The sequence below is a fragment of the Schistocerca piceifrons genome, chromosome X (assembly GCF_021461385.2).
Source record: "Schistocerca piceifrons isolate TAMUIC-IGC-003096 chromosome X, iqSchPice1.1, whole genome shotgun sequence".
NCBI lineage: Eukaryota > Metazoa > Arthropoda > Insecta > Orthoptera > Acrididae > Schistocerca > Schistocerca piceifrons.
In genome coordinates, this window is record NC_060149.1 from 505,097,540 (window position 1) to 505,121,065 (window position 23,526).

The 23,526-nt window shown below is 44.7% G+C and overlaps 1 protein-coding gene across 3 annotated transcripts in view; it reads right to left on the minus strand.

The window, feature by feature from the left end:
• The window catches only part of LOC124721879 (kelch-like protein 5), a 325,469-nt gene that overhangs the window by 15,337 nt on the left and 286,606 nt on the right, over window positions 1-23,526 (minus strand). For all 3 annotated transcript variants that reach the window (XM_047247027.1, XM_047247029.1, XM_047247028.1), the window contains one exon: window positions 21,954-22,116. In XM_047247027.1, the coding sequence (XP_047102983.1) occupies window positions 21,954-22,116 (163 nt within the window). The remainder of the gene's footprint in view (window positions 1-21,953; window positions 22,117-23,526) is intronic.

Below are 23,526 nucleotides of genomic sequence, written 5' to 3' on the forward strand. Positions count from 1 at the left end.
TGTTTTTGGGGTAGAGTAGGTCTGTGAAATCCTTCATGAGACCTTCAATATACCGGGCAAGAGAGTTCTTGGCACAACAAATACATACATGGGTGGCTACGCAGTATGAGGATTTTTTGGTGTGGAAAGGATGGCAGCTTTCGAAATGCAGGTACTGTTGGTGGTTAGTGGGTTTAGTGTGGACAGAGTTGTGGATTAAGCCATCAGAGAGGTGGAGGTCACTGTACAGGATGGTGGCATGTTTGATAGAGGAGGACCAGGTGAAGCAGATAGGAGAGAAGTTGTTGAGGTTGTGAAAGAATGCAGGTAGGGTGAACCTGAATCACACTAGGGGGTTGGAAAATCTAAGAGACTAGGACGGTTTCCTCTACATGGCCCATAAACACGTTTGCTTAGGAGGCTGCCATGTGGGTGTCCATGGCTGTGCCCTGGATTTGTCTAAAACAATCACTTTTGACAGTTTCGATATTTAACTTTGATCAACATACAAATGTGTGCCAAACATTATGGCACCATAGCTTGTACCCTTTTCATCAGCAACTACTTTGATAACTTAACAGAAATTATGAAATTTTTTATATTGGTAATTGTTAATTGCTTATTAATTCCCTTGGAACAATTTACTGATACACTTATTTTCACAGACGGTGGTTCAAAAACAAATGTTACTAACATTAGTAGTATGACAGAAGTCCACATGCCATTGTGTACACATTTTGATCATCATCCCTCTAAAAGTTTGTTATGTGGTTCGATTGACATATGGGTAATTGCACCTGTTGTCTTACCCTTTTAAGTCTGGTCTAACATTCTTTAAATGACTGATCAGTTGACTTGGTCATGTTCACTGACAATAAAGGTTGAATGGACATTGTCAGAATATCTGCATGTACTGTTTAGAAGAGAGTAAAAGTCTCACTAAAATTTTTCCATGTATTTGACTACATAATCATGTTGTGATTTTGACAATTTTGACCACTGTTGCAAATGGACTTCATCACAAAGGCATAATTACAACTGTGCCAGTGCCTTTTCAGCTCTAATACACATATGTCCTTTATACCCTTATTATTCGTTAGTGAAAATGTGACAGACATATTCTTTGAACTGATGACAGGACTAGAGAGGAAGAGTTAACTTCCTATATTAATAGTAATTTTTATTTGAACTCTTATTAGTTGATCCTCTCCAATAAAGAGCAAGCCACTACTATGATGTAGTACTGCTCTCATGATGATCATCACTGGTGAAGACAACACAGTATACTCCAAGGCTTTCAGCACTATATTCACTGCTGTGTCATAGGGGATTACTGTATTTACTCGAATCTAAGCCGCACTTTTTTTCCGGTTTTTGTAATCCAAAAAACCGCCTGCGGCTTAGAATCGAGTGCAAAGTAAGCGGAAGTTCTGAAAAATGTTGGTAGGTGCCGCCACAACTAACTTCTGTCGTCGAATATATGTAGCGCTACGCAGGCATGCTTCGCAGGCACAAAGACAAATACTGGCACCAAAACCTCTGCGTCGGTAAATAAATTTAAAAAAAGGTGGAAGACGAGCTTTTTTTTCTCCGCCCCGAGTTTCGACCACTGCATTTTCATACATTATCCAACGAAGTAAATACAAATTCCATACTGTTCCTCTTCGAACGTAGCAGCATTTCAATGTACTACGAAAATCCAACTGGCAAGACTGTTTGGGATATTTGTCAACATGGCCAACTCTGCTTTCTGGATTTTTCCTAACTGTGAGAAGAAATGGTTGCTAATAGGAACTTTTATGAATTGTGAATCACATGCAGTATTCTCTTCACCATAAGAATAATACGAATATAAACATTTTGCCATGTATTTTTTCGTGTTTGCTGCTATCTCATTTAAATCCTGTCTGCCTAATAAACTACGAAACTAGAATGAAACAACAGCAGACACGGAAGAATATACATACCATGTCATGTTTATATTCATATTATTCTTACGCCTAATAGTGATACAGTTAGAAATGAAGCACAGCAATTGACTAGATTTTTAAATCTAAGATGACTCTAATTTCTGTGCATAATGTAATGTACTAAAGAGGCGTCTGCAAAGATTTTCAAACGGAAAATTTTTTCGCTAAATTCTCGTTCAGAACATCTTCTATCATGCGCAGTCTATTACTTGGTTCTTGTTGATCATTATCAAAGAAAGCAGCAGTGTAAGTAGCAACGAATAGCAGTCTCTTGCCATTGTTTCGCTAATGAGACGATTCCTCTCTTTGTTTTTTTTTTTTTTTAATTGTAAGCGGCGGTAGCGTGCACAAAAGCAAGCCATGCCGCGAGCGGCGACAGGCCGTAAACCCTCATTTTCAGAATGCGACAAACAATGCGTGACACAGTACAGTAATGCATTTTCAGCTTTGAGTGACGGAAATACCTATAACAAAGAGAACTGCACTTGTCAGATCAAAGAAAAATAAGTAATCAACTCAAACCAGATGAAGCACGTGAAAAAGGAAGGGTAACCGTATAAATACGGACGGAGCGCCTGACGCACAACAACGGCTACCTGGTAAAGATTAACTGCTAAGCTTACGACTTGAACCAAACTACTACAGCTGTATCGTCATTCATTCAACCTAAATTGTGTCTCATATTACAATAGACCAACTTTGTTTCAATTTGGAAGTGCGGCCTAAAACTTTTCTCTCCCCTTGAATTTCGAGTCTCAGATTTCAGGTGCGGCTTAGATTTGGGAAAATTTTTTTTCCTCGATTTCGAGTCTCATTTTTCAGGTGCGGCTTAGATTCGAGTGCGGCTTAAATTCGAGTCAATACGGTAGTCTCAGAAGTGCCTTCACCAATAGGCTGGCAACACTGACAGTTAAGATGATGATGATGATGATGCCAACTCACACTGGTACACTGTCACTACCTCAATCACATCTCTTATTTCTTTCAAGGTCAATAGCAGCCAAACTAGTATGCAGTCTTCCTTGGACATACTCATTGTGATGTTTTGCCACTGTTCACTTGCTACATCACCCATACTGTTATGTATCTATAGTGTTGCATTAGATATGTGCTAAGAGTTGTCGTGTCTCACTGATGTATATGAATTCTTGCTTGCAGCAGGTCTCATGGACTCCAAGTGTGAGTGTGTTGTCAACAACATCTTTGGTAAAGCCAAGTACATTCTAATTTTGTTGGGCTTTGGCAGCTGTCTTGCCTCTTCTCCTCCCTGAAGCTTGCATTTTGTGTCAGAATAACATCATGTACTGTTTTTTATCAAAATCATTGACTCTGAAAGTAAAATATAACTTCTGCTGACCTGGCATGAAGTCCTAACATCTCAGGAAGCAAATATTGACATACTACTGAAGAGTTGAAAATTCCAGCCCAAACTAGAATGGACAACAGGTTGTTGGCATTCATTTAGAATTACTAACAGCAACATTGTTAAGTATATCACTAAGTTAAAAAAAAAACGCAATATTGTAGTATAGATGACTTACTACTTAAACACTTTGAGTACCAGTGGTGTCTGCCTGAAACAACCCCCCCTCCCATTTTTTAAGCACCATTGCCTTTTGCATGAAACCACACATGCTATTGCAAAACAGATGCTACTAGGGGTACACTAAGGTACCTCTATGAATGCAGCGCATTGTAGCAGCTACTAACAAATTTCAATGCAGTGAGCGGCTTGGAGAGTGCGGTTTGAGACTAGGGGATTCTGACACTTTTTTTATTTTTTATTTTTTTTATTTATTTATTTATTGAGAAAGTCATTGACAGTGAAAGTAAATATATCTTAAGTTATTGTAACATGAATTTGAGGTTTTGCTACTGGTTTTATGAATGGTTTCAAAATAAAACCACTCTGCTCCGAGTGCATGTTTGATAAGTAAATTTATTAAATTTTAGGCCCATTTTTACTTGCTATTTAGGACCATAATTTGTTTTAGGCATTGTGGGTTAATGAAAGTTTCATGATGTGGTATTTTGTCTAGGAAAAGTCAAAGTTGCTTTATCTCAAGAAAAGATTGGGGGTGGGGGGTTGTTTGAAAACTGTAACTGTATATCCTAGTGGTTCCAAAGTGAAACAACAAACCTAAAACAACTGACTGTTTACTTTTTGCCATTTTCTTTTTATACTAGTTTCTTACTATCATAATAAAGGTTAATTCTCAGAAAAACTTTAAAATTATATTACATAGTGAAACCTACTCCTTAAAATAACTGACTGTTTACTTTTTGCTGACTTCTTGTATTTGTTGCTTACTACGATGATGATGATCAATTTTGCGAAAAACCTCAATGTTATGCCATTAGGAGTCGAAGGGTTAATGCTAGAACATAAAATAATGGCACAGGTCTAGAGAAAAAGAGAGAGAGAGAGAGAGAGAGAGAGAGAGAGAGAGAGAGAGAGAGAGAGAGAGAGAGAGAGGAGGGGGGGGGGGGGGAATATAGTTTTTACAAAAAACTATTGGCTGAACACAGAGATGCCACCAACAACAATCAGCTGTCGGACTCCTCCGTCTGATAGGCACTGCTCATACATGGTTGTTTACATCTTTAGGCGGGTTTAGTGACATCTCTGAACAGTCAAAGGGAGTGTGTCTGTGATATAATATCCACAGTCAATGTCTATCTTCAAGAGTTCTGGGAACTGGGGTGATGCAAAAACTTTTTTTGATGTCTGTATATTTGCTAGCTGACACAAATAGGTGTGTCAGAAGTGCAAGTACTGCACTCTTTGCTTGTGTATTAGATGCTGACTAATATCAAATGTGAGAACAGATGATTTTGTGCACAGATCTGTTACCACAAATAGACACCGAAGCATAGCAAGGAGGAACCACTCCATCTGCTATTACTCTGCACCTCTCAAATTACTACATTCTTTTTCTTAATTTTCACCTCCATTTAGTTATACACGTCATGTATAAGTAGTGTTTACCTAAATATGGCACTATTCATACAACGTTTTATGTAAATTATTATTAAGAGGTTAGTTTTCAATCCACTAATTACAATGGTATTGCAAGTTTTGCTGGAGGCTATGTTAATAAAGAATAATTTATATCTGAAAGCACTACAAAAATGTGTAATGGTAAGAATAGGATGAGCTAATCAGCAGATTTGAGAGTACTGATACCACTCACTGTAAGGCCTGCATTTCATTCTTTTCAGTAATCTCCTTCAGTTTTCCAAAAACCAATTACAATAAAAGCTATCTGTAACTAAAGTTCACACACACCCAAAATTACTTTTGTCAACTGAGCCAGCATCCCTTTAGATTCCAGGGTTTGCTTTAAAATTTTGTTGCCCCTATTCTTCTGAATAAGATACCATCCTCCATTATTAAGTTAAGTCTTTAATTAAAGAATTGATTAAATCAACAATTTCAAATATGGAACCTTTGCACAGAAGCAGGTAATCCACCACAGAGGCATTTATCGTGTGCTAATCAAACTGTACTGACAATTTTTATAATTTTCCAAATACCTACCTTTCAGCTAAACCAAATCATTACTGGAGTGTATACCTGATCTACATTATTAAATTTTCAGCATGCAGTTTTACAAACTATGATTCTCGATATCACAAAATATCACTACATCATTCTACAAGTACCCCTCCCCTTCCAAAGATCCTCAGTCCACATTTTGTAATCAAATGAGCAACAGCCCTGTAGCAAAGTGTAGGGAAGTCCACACCCCAAGACCAAATGAGTAACATATCCATGAAAGTTAGTGGCAAACATTCAACTGGATAGGATCTTTGTATAATGTGTGTGCGTAGGTCTCCCACTCAATTAGCAGCTATTGCGAGTCCACGTACTGCTGCTATCATTACATTAACACCCAGATGAAATTGCATTTACAATTATGAATACAATAACAGTTTCATGTTATTCACATCACTGGAGATCTGTGACTCACTTTGTACTATAATGTTTATTTCAGCCTGCATGTGGCTTATGTCTTAACTTTCATATTATGAATAACAGGGCAAGTATGTGCAGAAGATGATAATGTGTTGTGTTAATTTTGGTAAACTATGATTTGAAAGATAATCAGGTTCACTGTCACCACTGGACTATTATGATTGCCATATTGGGAGTCAATTCAATGGATTATACAGTAATGTTATGTACAAGTGAACTGTGTATACAAGCTACCACCGAGTGTCACTGTTGTTTATAACATCAAAAAGTAAGGTTGCTTTAATTGGTTGCTTAATGATAATTTGGATGAAAAATCGCATGCCAGATTTTGTTAAATTTACTCAGGGAATAATAGTTAAGAATTTTCAATTACTAGAGGCTGGTCATCACTCCAATGAAACTGTCTGATCTGAATAAATCTGGAATCAGGAAAAATTTAACTGAAGTATATTGTGTTCATCACTGAGCTGCACGATCACCAACAGCAGCAGTTTCACATTACAAGTCTTGAATTCTGCACTTGCCACCAAGGAACTTTGATCTACAACCAAGAACGTAAACATTACACAAAGTGCCTGTCCAGGTGAGGATTAGTCTCACCTTGACATTAATTATCTTAATGACTGACAAAATTGGAACTGAGCGGTAGCAAACAGTAAATGTACAGTGTCAGTGAAATACTGAAATGGAAATTTAAATGTAAAATATTGAAGTAGACAGTTCACAGTGTATGAATAAAAGAGAAAAAATTAGTTACGGTGCTGTGCAGACAACACCGGGGATGGTGGTAAATCGAGGATCAGCCAATGGAAAATTTAGAAAGCAACTGTCATCTTTTGTAAACAAGGTCATTCATTGAAAGGACCAGGATGACAACACCATTTCAGCCAATGAGGAAACATCTTTGAGTGCAGAGGGTGCAGACAAATCAGTCTGACATAGAACTATGAACGAATTGGTGGGAGTGGCGAGACAGCTGAAACTAATATTGAAGAAAAAAGATATGGTACACTGTTTCTGTTTTCAAGTGTTATTTTAACATTGTCAAAATGAGTGACACGAAAGTAAAAACAGTGTTTGATAAAACAGTACAGCAAAGCATTAAAGTGATCTTCAGAATGTAAAGCCATATTTTATTGGTTGGTTGGTTGGTTTGAGGTATAAAGGGCCAAACTACAGGGTCATCAGTCCCTTTTTCCTGATGCAAGCAAGGCTCAAGGTACAAAAGCACGCAACACCACAACTAAAAAGAAAATGAATGGAACGAACAAAAACAGAGTAAACATACACCACATGGAAAACTGGAAGAAGGTATTAAAACCATAGTGCATATGGTCTGGGCTGGCTGATCACAATAATAAAAGAGGATGAGCCAGCCACTCTGCAACACCCTGAAAGGACAGGGCAAGATGAACACACATAGGGAAAAGACGACTACCAAGACAAACAAATACAAAGAAAGTGCGACAGAGCTAAAATGGAGTGAGGGTGGCGAACTCAGAGAGAAGGCTAAATGCCCACACTTAGATGGTGTAGTAACCAAAACCAACTGCGGGAACACCTTGGGCTGCAGATCGGAGCCGCCAGGCGAGGAAGCCGCCGGCGGTGGAGCACGCAGCACCGGGTAAACACAAGACCGAGTCGGACGACAGACCAACGACAACCAACAACGACCGACTATGACCGACACAACAAGGAAGAGATAAACAATGGAGGCTTGTAGAAACCACAACACCAAACACCAACAGTAAATCCACTCAGAACCAGAGCCAGGCAAATGTCAAAAACGAGCAACGACCAGAATTTAGTACCGCCGAGACAGAGACGCAATCCAGAGCGAGTACCAGACTGACTGGACTAGGGCAGAGCGGGTCCCTATATACGAAACCGGAGGGAGCGGCCATTTGCCGTGGTCTGCACGTGGTGTAGCGGTGGCGTCCTCGCTGCGCGAGAGCCACTGCGTGGAAGAACCGCCGCGGGCGCGGAGCCCTTTATGGGCTGACCACGTCCATTTGTTCTGGCGTGTGTTTGACTTCCGCGACGGGAGGTACTAGATCCCCCCCCCCGAAATTGGTGCATAGGGGCGGAAATGCCCCGGACAATGCCAAGACGGGCGGAATGAGGGCATAGGTTGTGATACGTCCGGAGGGACCACTGGGGGAGGGGAGGGCAGACTGTCTGCGGCATCCATCAAGGTGTCACCAGAGGGCAGGGGGTCAGAGGGCATCTCCATACCCTGGCGAGGTGGAAGGGGTGTCTGCAGAGCCGGCGAGGAGATGGAGGTTGAAGGGAAGGACTCCGTCGCGAGGGACGTGTCCGCACCAGGAAGCAGGGAAGGCGGTGCAGGAGGGGGGCCGAGGGCAGAGTTGGTTATGGTGGCGACGCTCGAGCCCCCTGTGTGTCTGTACGGTTGTCACACGCCGCCCATGAGTCGTCGTCACCGTAGCGGGCGGCCATGCAGCTGTGCTGCTATAGGAGCGGGCCCACACGGCCATGCCCGGGGCGTAGCGGTGGGAGGGGCGAGAGCGGGGCCCAGAAGGGGATGGTGTCAGCAGGTGGAGGAGGGTCCGAGATTGTTGCCCGTTAAGGAGTTCGGCAGGACTATGACCGGCCACCGGCGTAGTGCGGTAGGTGCTCAGAAACAAGGTGTGGCTGAGGTGGTGGCCGACGGCTCCACTGATTTCATCAGCTGCTGTTTGAAAGTGTGGACCAGGCGTTCTGCCGCGCCACTGGATGAAGGATGGAAGGGGGAGGGCGAATGTGTTTCATACCGTTAGCTGAGCAGAAATTCTGGAACGAGGACGCCGTGAACTGGGGCCCATTATCTGTGACCAACGTGTGAGGAAGGCCTTCAATGGCCAACGCCTGGGCCAAGGCAGTGAGGGTGGCATCAGTGATGGTGGACGCCATGCGGACCACATATGGGTATTTGGAATAGGTGTCAACGATGAGGAGCCACATGGATCCTAAGAAGGGGCCTGCAAAATCTAGATGGATCCTGTCCCAGGGTTGGCTGGGTGTTGGCTAGGGCGAGAAAGATTGTGGAGGACTAGCCTGATGATGCGCACACACTGTGCAACCACGGACCAGGTGCTCAATGTCTCCATCGATCCCTGGCCAATAGACATGTCGTCGAGCCAACGCTTTCATGCGAGACATCCCCCAGTGTCCGCGGTGTAATAAGTGCAGGACTTGGTGGCGTAAGTCCGGAGGGATGACCACCCGACGGGCGTCCGAGTCCGTGGACAACAGGAGGACGTCCTCCATTACCGAAAGTCTGTGTGGGACGGGACGCCACGGGCTGAAGTCAGTTTTCAAATGTCGAGTAAGGTAGGGAGGCCAACCATGGGTCACATAGCGGAGGACTTGCCGCAGAATGGGGTCTCTGCGCGTGGAAGCGACGATTTGCGTAGCTGTCACAGGAAATCCATCGAGAGTCTCCCGGTTGGCAGAGTAGATGTGGAAGCACAGGACTTCCTGCTGGTCGAACACCAGATCGGGTTCTGCTGGGAGACGTGACAAGGCATCTGCATTAGTGTGTTGACTGGTGGGCTTATAGCAGATGATGTAAATGTAATTACGCAAGAACAACGCCCAGCGCTGAAGACGCTGAGCCGCCCGTTCTGGGAGGTGCGAATGGGGCCCAAAAAGCGACACTAAGGGCTTGCGATCTGTGAGGAGGGTGAACTGCACCCCAAACAGGTATATGTGAAATTTCTGAACTCCAAAAATAATGGCAAGAGCCTCCTTTTTGATCTGAGAGTAATTCCTTTGCGCAGGGGTTAATGTCTTGGACGCATATGCCACAGGTTGTTCTGACCCATCCTCATTCCTGTGTGCCAGGACTGCCCCAATCCCGTACGCTGAGGCATTGGCCGCCACCACCAAGGGACGATCCGGAGAGAAAGGCGTAAGGCAAGGGGCAGTTTTCAGCATCGTCTTCAGGCGGGTGAAAGCCTGATCGCAGGAAGTCCACGTGTAAGGTACCCCTTTGCGACGCAGGCGATTTAGGGGATGCGCGAGGTGGGAGGCTTGGGTAAAAACTTTAAGTAATAATTGACTTTCCCCAAAAATACCTGGAGTTCGGATAAGTTTTGTGGATGGGGAAGGGCATCGATGGCTGCGACATTGCGGTCCGAAGGGCGAATGCCATCTCTACTGAGCCAATGTCCTAAGCACTCCACTTGTGGTTGAAAAAAAAACGGCACTTCTCCAGCCGGCAACGTAAACCTGCAGCCTGCAGAGCGTGAAATAAGTTACTGAGGTTGCACAGATGTTCCTGGCACATGCGCCACGTGACAAAGATATCATCGAGGTAATTGACACAAGCCGGTATTGGTTGCGCAAGTTGCTCGAGATACCGCTGGAAAATCGCAGGGGTAGTGGAAATGCCAAACGGAAGACGTTTGTATTGCTAGAGACCGAAAGGCGTGTTGATGACGACGATGGCCTGCAATTCCTCATCCAAAGGCAATTGGTGACAGGCTTCCGCCAGATCAATCTTAGAAAAGTACTCGCCACCTGCCAGTTTAGCGAGAAGGCCTTCCTGTCGAGGAATGGGATAAGTTTCGACCAAAGACTGAGCGTTGATCATAGCCCCAAAATCCCCACAAAGCTGAAGCGATCCATTGGGTTTCTTGATGACCACTAAGGGTGTTGCCCAGGCACTCGATTGTACTGGCTCGATAACCCCCACAGCCTGGAGCCAATTGAGTTCCAGCTTGATGGCCGCATGCAAGGCTACCAGAATAGGCTGAGCCCGACAAAAGCGAGGCCATGCGTTCGGCAGCTAAGTGATGTGTGCCTGGAAATCTGAAGCGCAGCCCAGGTCTGCCAAAAACAGGAAGGAAAAGGACACGCACAGATCGTCTAGGTCCTGAAATGGAACCGTAGTTGAAACGAACTGCACTTCGTCTTGAATGGAAAAGCCAAACCGTGTAAACGCATAAAGTCCAAAACTGTCCGAAGCCGACGGGTGGTCCACCACAGAGAGGGTAAGGGACCGGGGAATGTTTTTGTAGATGGCCATAACAGAAAACTGTCCACGGAGAGGGATGGAACCGTTGCCGTAGGCGACCAACCTCCGAGAGGGTGGGGACAAGTCTGGAGACCCGAGACATGCATACGTCGTCAGATTGACCAATGAAAGGGTGGCCCCCGTATCGACCTGGAAAGTGATGTCCTCGTTAAAGATGCGTAGGGTGAGGAATAACTTTCGAGCCAATGTGTTGGTCCGAGGGGCGACTGCCTGTAAAGCATGGACGGCCTCCTGTTGGCCTGCAGGGGTGGGACGGGTTGAGCGGCTACGACAGACTGATCGAAAGTGGCCTTCTTTCTCACAGAGCGAACAGGTCTTCCAGCGATGGGGACAGTCAGCTGGAGTGTGGGCCAAGAAGCACTGGGGGCACGATGTGAGGGGGCCACGCGGCCGACACCGAGGGGCGACAGCGGTTCGGACGCCATAGAGACATCAGACAGCGAGGAATCTCGATGGCGTTGCCCTCTGGAGACTGCGCCCCGTCGAAGGCGGGAAGGAGTGGATCATGAAGTGGACTTGACCGTTGCCACCTGGGGCCACGCCATGAGATGTTCGTTCGCCGCTTGAGCAATTTCGAAGGAATGGGCAATACGCAGAATGTCTTCCAACGAGGGGTTGTGCAACTTCAACGCCGCAGTGCGGATCTCTGGATCGGGCGCCAGTTGAACGACCACATCCCGAATTAACGAATCTGCATATGACGGCTTCCACTGCTGATTGGTGCACGTGAAGTTGCATTTGCAGCTGGGGCCTTGCAAATCCGTCAACCAGGAACGGTAGGACTGACCCGGCTGCTTGTGGTATTGATGGAATTCCAAGCGAGATGCAACCACGTGGTATCGCTGGGAATAATAGTTAGTTAGCAACACACAGATCTCGTGAAAGGAGAGAGCCACAGGGTCGACCAACGGTGCCAACTTGCGGAGCAAAAAAAACGTGTCTGGTGAGGCCCAAGACAAGAATAACGATTGCTGCAGAGAGTCATCCGACATCTGAAAGGCCGTGAAATGTTGTTTCAGATGATGCAGGTATGTTTCCCAATCCTCTTTTGCGTCGTTGAACGGTGGGAACGACGGCGGACGTGGGAACATTTCTGAAAGTGGGGCACCTGGGAGATGAGGTGGGAGGGAATCCCGCTTATTGACCCTGTCCGAGAGCAACTGCACCGACGTCTGTAAGACCTCCGACTGCTGCCGCTGCTGCTGCTGTCACATGAGCTGCTGCTGTTGCTCTAAGAGAGTGAGTAATCTCTCTTCCATACTCCTATGTTCCGTTTACCTCGTCACCAATGTAGTAACCAAAACCAACCGCGGGAACGCCTTGGGCTGCAGATTGGAGCCGCCAGGCGAGGAAGCCGCCGGCGGTGGAGCACGCAGCACCGGGTAAACACAAGGACGAGTCGGACGACAGACCAACGACAACCGACAACGACCGACTATGACCGACACAACAAGGAAGAGATAAACAACGGAGGCTTGTAGAAACCACAACACCAACAGTAAATCCACTCGGAACCAGAGCCAGGCGAATGTCAACAATGAGCAACGACCAGAACGCAGTACCGCCGAGATAGAGACGCAATCCAGAGCGAGTACCAGACTGACTGGACTAGGGCAGAGCGGGTCCCTATATACGAAACCGGAGGGAGCAGCTATTGGCCGCAGTCTGCACGTGGTGTAGCGGTGGCACCCTTGCTGCGCGAGAGCCGCTGTGCAGAAGAGCCGCCGCGGACGCAGAGCCCTCTATGGGCTGGCCATGTCCATTTGTTCTGGCGCGTATTCGACTTCTGCGGCTGGAGGTACTAGAGATGGTACGATAAAAAACCTCCAGAAATAAAACGTAAAACTAAATCTTCTGTTGAGGCATTGTTGCCCAACACCGAAGTTAGGGTGCTGGGAACGTAAAAATTCTGCTGCAGAGAGGCTAAAAGTGGGCAGTCCAGCAAGATGTGGACGGCAGTCATATGTGAGCCACAGTGACACTGAGGGGGTCCTCGCGATGGAGGAGGTAGCCATGTTTTAATCTGCCAGGAAGTTTCATATCAGTGCACACACCGCTGCAGAGTGAAAATCTCATTCTGGAGGTAGCCATGTGTTAGCCACGTATGGCCAATGCGGAGCCAGCAGAGAACCATAGAGTCCCTGCAAAAGGCCTGCGTGGAGGTCTTCCACACATTCGTAGTCTCCTTAAGGGCACGTAGTTTGTTGTGCACACTGACGCTATGCCATTCCTTCTCCCAAAGTTGAAAAACGTTGCGGCGTAATAATGATCACAGGTCAGTTACAGGGATGCCGATCTGCTGAAGCAGTTTCCGTGTAGCCTGTTTGCAAGTTCATTTCCTGGGATTCCGACGTGGTCTGGGGTCCACACAAACACCACGGAACGACTGGACCGTTCCAGGGCATGGATGGACTCCTGGATGGTCGCTACCAAAGGATGGCAGGGGTAGCAGTGGTCCATAGCTTGTAGGCTGCTCAAGGATTCAGTACAGAGAAGAAACGGCTCGCCAGGGCATGAACAGATGCACTCAAGAGCACTAGAAATGGCAGACAGCTCTGCAGTGAAAACACTGCAGCCATCTGGCAAGGAGTGCAGTTCAATATGTCCTCTATGAACATACACGAGCTAATGTGACCATCAGCCATCGAGTTGTCACTGGAAACAACTACGTGGTCCCAGTACATGTCAAGAATTGAGAGGAAGCGACAGCAGAGAGCTACAGGGTTAACTGAGTCCTTAGGACCATGTGAAACGTCCAGGCGAAGTTTTGGCCTAGGTCTACACCAAGGAGGTGTATGTGAATGGACCTCGAGTACAGGTAATAAAGGCAAGGACTCCACTTTCAGACAGAATCTCAATCTTAAGCCCTGACCTGGGCCTCCGATGCGGGAGATGAACCGCCATGGATGAGAAAAGGAGACAGTAATTCGGATTCTCAGGAGAACTATGAATGTGTGCAACATAACTGGTGAGCAGTTGTGCACGCCCGATATTCAGTGGAGGGACTCCAGCCTCTGCCAGGATGCTGGTCACCGGACTCATCCTAAAAGCTTTTGTCACTAGTCGAATGCCACAGTGGTGCACTGAGTCAAGTAGACGCAACTCTGAGGGTGCCGCCGAATCGTAAACCAGACTCCCATAGTCAAGGCAGGATTGAAGAAAGGCTCTGTGTAGCTGCAGCAACGTAGAATGATCTGCACCCCAGTTGGTGTTGATCAGGCAGCGGAGGGCTGCCAGCACTTCCACTTCAGCTGACGAAGATGAGGAAGCCACATCAATCGGGCGTCAGAAATCAGTCCTAAGAATTGGTATGTCTCCACTATAGTGAGTGGATCAAAGTTCTGGTTCTGGATGAACGGTACAATGCCAACAGAAGTGCATGACACACGACTTTGCGGCTGACAAATGGAAGCCGTGGGCTAGAGCCCATGACTGTGCCTTGTGGATGGCTCCCTGTAGGTGCCGCTTGGCAACACCAGTACTGGAGGAGCAGTGCAAAACGCAGAAGTTGTCTGCATACAGAGAAGGTGAGACTCACAGCCCGACAGCTGCTGCTAGACGTTGACACTAAAAATAGAGATACACTCAATACAGAGCCCTGCGGAACACCATTCTCCTGAATATGGGGGGGGACTATGGGAGGCACCAACTTGGGCACAGAAAGTATGGAGCAATAGGAAATTCTGGATTAAAAATCAGGAGCAGGCCCCAGAGACCCCACTCGTATAATGTGGCACGGATATGATTTCACTAGGTCATGTCGTAAGCTTTCTGCAAATCAAAAAAGACAGCAACCAGGTGTTGGCATCTGGAAAAGGCTGTTCATATGGCAGACTTTAGGGAAACTAGATTATCAATGGTAGAGCGACCCTGACTGAAACCACCCTGGCATGGAGCCAGTAGGCCATGTGACTCCCAGGTCTCAACACAACTGCCGACTTATCATATGTTTAAACAGCTTACAAAGAACGTTGGTGAGGCTGATAGCTATCCACATCAAGCAGGTTTTTACCCGGTTTGAGCACTGGAATGATGGTGCTCTCGCACCACTGTGATGGAAAGACGCCATCGCACCAGATCTGGTTGAAGATGACGAGATGTCACTTATAGTTGGACGAGAGATGTTTGAACATCTGACTGAGGATCCGATCTGACCCAGGAGCTGTGTTGGGGCAATGTGTAAGGATGCTGAGGAGCTCTCACTCTGTAAATGGAGCATTATAGGGTTCACTGTGATGTTCAGTGAACAAGAGGGCTTTCTTTTCCATCTGCTGTCTGAGGGTGCAAAATGCTGGGGGATAATTCTCCAACATGGAGGCTCAAGCATAGTGCTCAGCAAAGTGCTCGGTCATTGCGTTTGTGTCGGTAGATAACACGCCATTGACATTAATGCCAGTAACACCTGTCAGTGTCTGGTACCCACAAACACATCTGATCTTCGTCCAGACTTGAGAAAGTGATATATGGCACCCATAGGTCGAGATGTACCTCTCCCAACACACCTGTTTCCGTCTTTTTATAAGCTGGCGAATGCGGGCACGGAGCTGTTTAAAAGCTAACAGGTGCTCTACGGAAGGGTGCCGCTTATGTCACTGTAGAGCTCACCGATGCTCTTTAATGGCCTCAGCGATTTCCAGTGACCACCAAGGTACTGACTTTTGCCGGGGGCACTCTAAAGAACAAGGGATTGTGTTTTCCACAGCAGAAACAATCGTTCTAGTGACCTGCTCAACTACCACATCAATGGCACCATGTGGGGGAGATTCAACGGTGACAGTGGAGGTGAAAGCTTCCCAGTCTGCCTTGTTTAAAGCCCATCTTGGTTAGACATCCAGGGGAATGGCACTGGGGGAGTGGCAGGAAGATGGGAAAGTGGTCAGTACCACATGTCATCGTGGGCTCTCCAGTGGACAGATGGGAAGGAGTCCTGGGCTGCGGAGGGATAAATCAATGGCCGAGTAAGTGCCATGAGTAACACTGAAATGTGTGGGGGCCCCAGTATTTAAGAGGCAGAGGCCAAGTTGAGACAGGAAAGTTTCGACATCTCTGCCTCGGCCAGTAAGCACAGTGCCATCCCACAAGGGGGTTATGGGTGTTAATATCTCCCAAATGTAGGAAAAGTTTAGAGAGTTGATGAATCAGTGCAGCCAATGCATTCAGGGGTACTGCACCAACTGGAGGAAGATATATGTTGCAGACAGTTATTTCCTGCGTTGTCCTTATCCTGACAGCCACAGCTTCAAGATGGGTTTGAAATGGCATAGGTTCACTGAATAATGAGTTCAGGACACAGACGCAAACTCCACCAGACACTCTATTATAGTCAATATGGTTCTTGTAATATCCCCTACAGCTGCGAAGGGCAGGGGTCCGCATTGCCAGGAACCAGGTTTCCTGGAGGGCAATGCTGAAAGCAGGTGTAAAGCTTAACAGTTGCCATAGCTCAGCCAGGTGGTGGAAAAAACCACAGCAATTCCACTGGAGTGTGACATTATCGTGAGGCTGGGAAGGCATTAAGCATGTAAGGAGGCAGGTTACACCTCAGGATCACCTGCTGCCACCAACTGAGTATTTGTATCCATTCCTATTGTGATGAGGCATCAGTGAGATGTAAGTCTTCAGGTGACGCAGAGATCTCCACCTCAGCCTCAGATGAGGTGGAGATCCAGAATTGGTTGGGAGTGGTGGTGTTGGGGCCACTGGAGGGTCCTTTTTCTTAGCAGACTTCTTTGTTTGCTTGCCCTCTCACTTCTCCTTAAGGGCTTGCTGGGAGGACTTCTCTGAAGTAGCTTCAAAAAATGGCTCTGAGCACTATGGGACTAAACTGCTGAGGTCATCAGTCCCCTAGAACTACTTAACCCTAGCATTACCAACGTATTTTTTGTTACATGTAATACCAACGGGAGGGCCTCAAAGGCCCATAAAGAATACCACAATTTATTTTATCATAAATCAAGTTTATTTACTTCTGATACCTCTAATAACAATTCAAAATGCTTAGACATTGTTTTTGTATACTGGATAATAAAAGATGTTACTATAATAGGAATAAAATGAACAAATCACGAGATTCAGTTTATATATTTTTTGGAATAATGTTTCAAAATAGTGTTTTCTTATAAAAACGACTTTTTTAATTCGATACACTACATGAAGCAAACAAAATTTACTGTCTCATTCTGCAACGCATTTTTCACACAACACTGTCTTCCTGCAGTGTTTCCCACAGACGTGTTTGTGGCACTGAGAGCAGGTAACAGTTGACTTTCCCAGCTTGTTGTACTTGATCTTTTTAGATGCAGCTTCTTGGCAGCATAGGTGGCACCGTCCACATGTTCCTGGTTCTGCTGTTGAGGATGATGGTTCTACAGAGCAGCTGAGCTTCCGTTGTGTGATGCTTTCCATTGCCATTATTACTGGCTTCTGAAGTCCATACAAATTTTGTGCCCGTTTATCTACTTGAGATCTTATTAGTTCGAGACCTAAGTTAGTGATAAAAACTCTTCTGCGGTTTAGCAAATTCTTTTTCCAATTCGGAAAGTTGAGGAGGAAGAGTGAATATGCATTTATTGCTGCTATGTCAATGAGTGTGTAGAAGAGGGACAAAGGCCACCTTCTTGTTCCTCTCTTTGTGCTGTAGTGTCTTGCCATCTGGTCTATGGTGTCCACGCCTCCCTTTGTAGAATTATAAAAAAGATTTATGTTAGTCTTTTTTGAGTCTTCATTCAACACCCCTTCTGAGTGATAAGTTGAAAGCATCAACAGCAGTCGTTTTGGCTTCTCGCGGACTAGCGTTGATGCAAGAGTAACTGGTGGCCTCTGTGTCTGAGGGTCAGTATAAGCAAAGATGGAAGAGTGTAAACTGCGGCCAGTTGTAGTCTTCAGCTCTTCAGGTATGTGTCGTCTGTTAGACTGTAGGGTGCCAACAAGTGTGAGGTGAAAATCATTCCATAGAGTCTCAGCAAGCTCCACTGAAGTATAGTACCGATCTGTGGTAACATTACGGCCTGATTTTTCAATAGGTTTTATTAGTCTCTTTACAATTTCCATCGGTCCATTTGAATGCTGTGTATTTCCTGACTTGCCTGTATAGATGTCCATGCTGATCACATATCTAGTCTCAGAATCAGACAGCATACGAATTAGAATGCCGTATTTTCCAGGTTTTTCTTTTAGAAACACCTTGAATGGACAGCGACCACGGAACAAAGACAACATCTCATCCACTGTTGTATGTAGACCAGGAATGAAATACAATGGAAGTGAAGAATTGAAGCTTTCAAAAATTTCCCTCATTGGAGCAAACTTGTCAGTCTGGCGACGAATTTCTCTTGTGTTCTTATCATCAAACCTCAATATTTTAGTCAATTCGAAAAATCGGGTCCGACTCATTGATCCATAGTACACTTGTCGGCCCTGAAGCAAAGACCATAAATCTTGGACAGGTATCTTATTGTCATGATTTGAACCCATTATTAGCAAGAGTCCTATATAACAAAATAACTCATCTTCATCTGTGTGCTGAATACCTAGTCGAGAAGCCTCTTCATTTGAGTGTAGTTTTACTAGATTCATAATTTGAGGTGTAAAAAAGAGCTCTATAGCCTCTTTCGGAGATGCAATTCTTCCTTGTTGTCCTAGCCCCCCATTCTTTCTTGCACTATATTTTGTACAGAACGCCGATATTGTCGAGATGGCTTCGTAATATACTCTAGTCCACTTTTTGCAATGAATTTATCACATTCCGTATCATTATCATCTGGTGGATTGGCTTCAACCTCATCTTCATTCTCAGACGATGAATCAGTTCTAATTTCTTCCACATCATCATCCACTTCACTTTCCTCTAAATCTGATTCGTTCAAAACTTCTTCTAGCACTCTTTCAATGGAACTATCACGTAAACGATGTCTACTCATGTTGCTGGTTCAACAGCAGCAGAAACACTGAAAATAACAATGGTCCGCTTCATAATAATATGTCTGAAGGCAACAATGCCAAAATTCGTTTCATGGTAAGAATTTGAAACGAGAGACTCAACCTCGTAAATCTTTCCTTGCTATTACCAACGGGTGGGCTTCTAAGGCCCACAGAGAATTAAATCAAGTAAATGAATTTTAATTACATTTTTATTCCGAAATTCTGTAATGACTCAATAGTACATTCAATAACGAACAATTACCTTTGCTTTCAAGTTCATATATCAAAGGGTGTGGATACAACATAGAAAAACTGAGTCAGTGGGCCTACGAGGCCCCCCCGTTGGTAATGCTAGGGTTAAACCTAACTAACCTAAGGACATCACACACACACACACACACACACACACACACACACACACACACACACACACACATCCATGCCCGAGGCAGGATTGAAACCTGCGACCGTAGCAGTCGCGCGGTTCCAGAGTGCCTAGAACCGCAAGGCCACCCCAGCCGGCGAAGTAGATGCAGGCATGGAGGAAGACGGTGAAGCTCTTCATCCAGCCTTGCTCCGGAAGTAGGTACATTGGGAGCAACGGAAGGTTATCCACCCTACCACCAAAGGGGCAGATGTATTCTGTAGGCCCCACTGTTTGTGGCACAGAATGTGGTATGACTGGTACTTATGATGGTGATGGTTATGTAGCTATAGCGTATGTGGATGTCAACCGAACGGGTTGTAATCATTCAAATTTACGTTTAGCCTCAGCAGGAAGACATGTGCCCAAATTTCCAGCACATAAAGCACTGCATAGGAGGAGGGACGTATGGTTTAATGTCACAGTGGTAAACTATCACCTTGACCTTTTCAGGCAATGAATCACCCTCAAAGGCCAAGATGAAGGCACCGGTTGCAACCTCATTGTCTTTCAATCCCCTGGAAACACGCTGGATGAAATGAACACCCCACCATTCTAGAATGGCGCGGAGCTTGTAGTCAGACTGCAAGAGGTGGTCGCAATGGAAAATAATCCCCTGGATCATGTTGAGGCTTTTATGGGGGCTGATGGAAACAGGAATATCACCCAGCCGGTCACAAGCGAGTAACACCCAGGATTGGGCTGGGGATGGTGTATGAATCCAGACTGCACTGCTTCTCATCTTGGACAGCATCGTCACTTCCCCAAATTTATCCTCAACATGTTCAACAAAAAATTGAGGCTTCATAGGTAGAAAGGAGCCCCCGTCCATTCTGCTACAGACTAAATACCGAGGCAAATATGACTTATTTCTGTAGCCCCACGTTCTTCCCATGGTGTAGTGAGGGAGGGAATCAATTTAGGGTCATATCTGTCAGCACTGTACTTGATCTTGCCCTTCTTAGAGACTGCTGGTACCGTACGTCACCAACAAGAGATGACTTAGTCCGCTTCACTGCATGTCATCTGCCCTGATGCTACCCACTCTGATCAGGGGCTCTTCCCACGCATGCCACCCAGCCACAGCAAATGCCACCTCATATGCTGGCCATTACCGGGAGTCCTGATGCCCCAGGAAGACTGGCATCTACTCCTTGGCATATGAGGGGAGTTTACAGGTCAGGCATCAGCAGTGCAATCCCTGTGTTGTCAGGGGGCTACCACCAAATGGGTACATGACGGCCTCACCACAACAGACTGGCTACCGTGCTGGATATTGGGAACAGAAAAATCCAATACTGTCATGGGGGTGAAAGAGGACAGGAGACATCAACAGAAGCTGACATAACCCGGAAAGTGTCCTGGCCCAAACAGTTGAATTGCAGGTGGAGATGCAAAGCCTTGACAAGAGGTTCAGGAGATCAAATCTAAGGGCACTATGGATAACTCGTGCACCACGTAAGGAGTCCTTCCCAATATTGCCCACACTTCTGTAGAATTTGGAAAGTGGCAGGTCAAACCATAAAATGGGACCTGAACTTACAGGGCTAAAAAGTGAGAGACTCCTTTTAGTCACCTCTTATGACAGGCAAGGATACCTCAGTCCTGTTCTAGCCCCCAGACCCACAAGGGGAGGCATATCTGAGCAATGTCTTAAATTCAATGCAAAATTGCCTAAGTAGGAGAATACATGAGGTAGCAGAAAATTTGGGATCAAAATAAGATTTTTTGGTTTAGGATATATACAACATCATGACAAACTGTAAGGAAAAATACATGGGATGAGGACTGGATTACAAAACATGGCAAAAAATCATCATTCCATCAGGAACAAAATGTCTGCTCACAAAGTTACATTGGCTATTAAAACAACTGAAAAGTTTGAAGAAGAAAATGTTGAGCATTCACAAAATTTTCCAACTTTGGTACTTCCACCTATTCATATACATACAAAAAATTTTAGCTAGGAAAGTTCTGAGCTTAAAGAACAGGTTATGGCAACTATAATTTGAATATTTTCCCAAGTCGAGTGTCAGGATAATAGAAAAGTGTACTTACCTGAAATTAGAATTATTGCATATTATAAGCTCTTTCACTGGTGTGAAGGTATTTTCACATGAACAAAGGCAACTACAGAAACACAGTAACTCAATCATAATAAGTACATTCTTACTCTGTAATGAGCCACCAGAGACTATACGCCCCTTATACCAAAAATTCAGAAAATATTCCTGAACAACCAGTGAAATTTTGTCAGTTGAATTTGGGTTCACTCCGTATAAAGTACACTCATTTAAACAATCATAATGTATCTGTATATTCACAGATGAAAAGTGTTAGTTTTCAAATAAGCTGTCATAATCTACATCACAATTATATATCAGAAATACTATCACTGTGACAGAAACATTACTAACAAGTTCATGAACAATAAGTTTCAATGACTTTCTGCTCTCAGTAGAAAAACTTATTAGGCCATGCATAACAGTTTTCTAACAAAATATTAACAGAATCCATATTAGTAGTTAAACTTCTCACATGAATCCTGCACAACAGTTTTATCTCTCCTTATTAATGGATCTTCCTCACAATAAATAATATTTGTCTCATATGAAGTATTTTCATTTTAAAAGTAAAACATACTTAGAATTTAATACTGCTACCCCAACAGTGGACCGCTGAGTGAACATCGAGGCTACAAAACTCCACTGCCGAGCTTGTGGATCCCATCTTTCCACCGTATTTAGGTAGCTCCAGCCATCGTGACCACCTACAGCATACAGTGGTCCTTCTAGAACAGCAACACCTGCCAAAAGAATGTATTCATTTTGGGTTAATAGTATATTACTGACTTCTGATCACTATGAGCTGATAGATGTGTATAATGGGCAGTCAAATGAAAATGAGCCAGATGGGAAGTATTATTTTAAAATTAATCACCATAACTGTTAATACATTTATCTGATGGCAACACAAATGCCTAAAGGAGCAAGTCAGTCCATACCATCCTGAGAAAAAGTTAGCAGTTGCCAACAGAACTACGATTGCATTCAGACATCCACCTCTTTGTCCAAAGCAAATCTATGGCCACGAATGTCTTCTCTTCAGGATGAGCCCACATGCTGCCAAGATCGTTTTGTCTACACTGCACAAGTTAGACATAGGTTCCACCTTTTATGCAAAAACAGTCTTTTCTCTTATTACTCAAACATGTTTCAGCATCTCTGTGCCATGTTTTGTTTATTGAAAACTGTACAAAAAGAACATATTTTAGGTTTTAACTGATCAACGATGTCAGGCCTAAAGACGGGTTTTGTTCGTTTTTGTTCTTCCCATGATTTTACTTTATATGGTTTGTCAGGATTATATGCATTGTATCCTGTAGTGATAGCTTATCTGCCAACCAAATGATGTAAATGTGAATTTTATTGGCAAGTTACACATTCCTTGATTTATAAAAAACTTGATTTTGGTATGGTAAAATGTTTTGTGTATATATTTGTTATTACTCACATTTTGTTGTGGCTGATCCTTCTTTTGCATTCTGAGGGCACACACACACACACACATACACACACACACACACACACACACACACACACTGTAGCTTGTGTAATGTCAGTTTCAGAAATGCCTTTTCACTTTGCAAAATGTGGTGAGCACGTGTGTGTGTGTGTGTGTGTGTGTGTGTGTGTGTGTGTGTGTAAGCTCCTTTAGGCATTTGTGTTGCCTCTTCTGTAAGGTTCTTTTAATGTGTTAAATAATGTGCCTTTACAGAGTACAGGACACCATACAGATAATTCTGAAAAACCATATAATGTAAAATCATGGTAAAAACAAAAACGAGAAGAAACTGTATTTAGGCCTCACTTTGTTAGATCAGTTAAAACTTAAAATATGTTTTCAATAAATAAAACCTACTGGTGATGGCACAGAGGTACCAAAACATGTTTGAGTAACAACAATAATTGTAACTGCACGCAAGTGGGGGGGTGGCGGGGGGGGGGGGGGGGGGGGGGAACACACACACACACACACACACACACACACACACACACACACACACAAGAGCAGAAGATTTGCTGGGAAGCCCTTACACATCCTCTACACAGTCCCCATCTCTTCCCATGCAATTTCCACATTTCTGGAGCTGTGAAGAGAAACTTCTGATGAAGAGGTGCATGCTTGGATACAATCACTCTTCTGTAGGCAACCA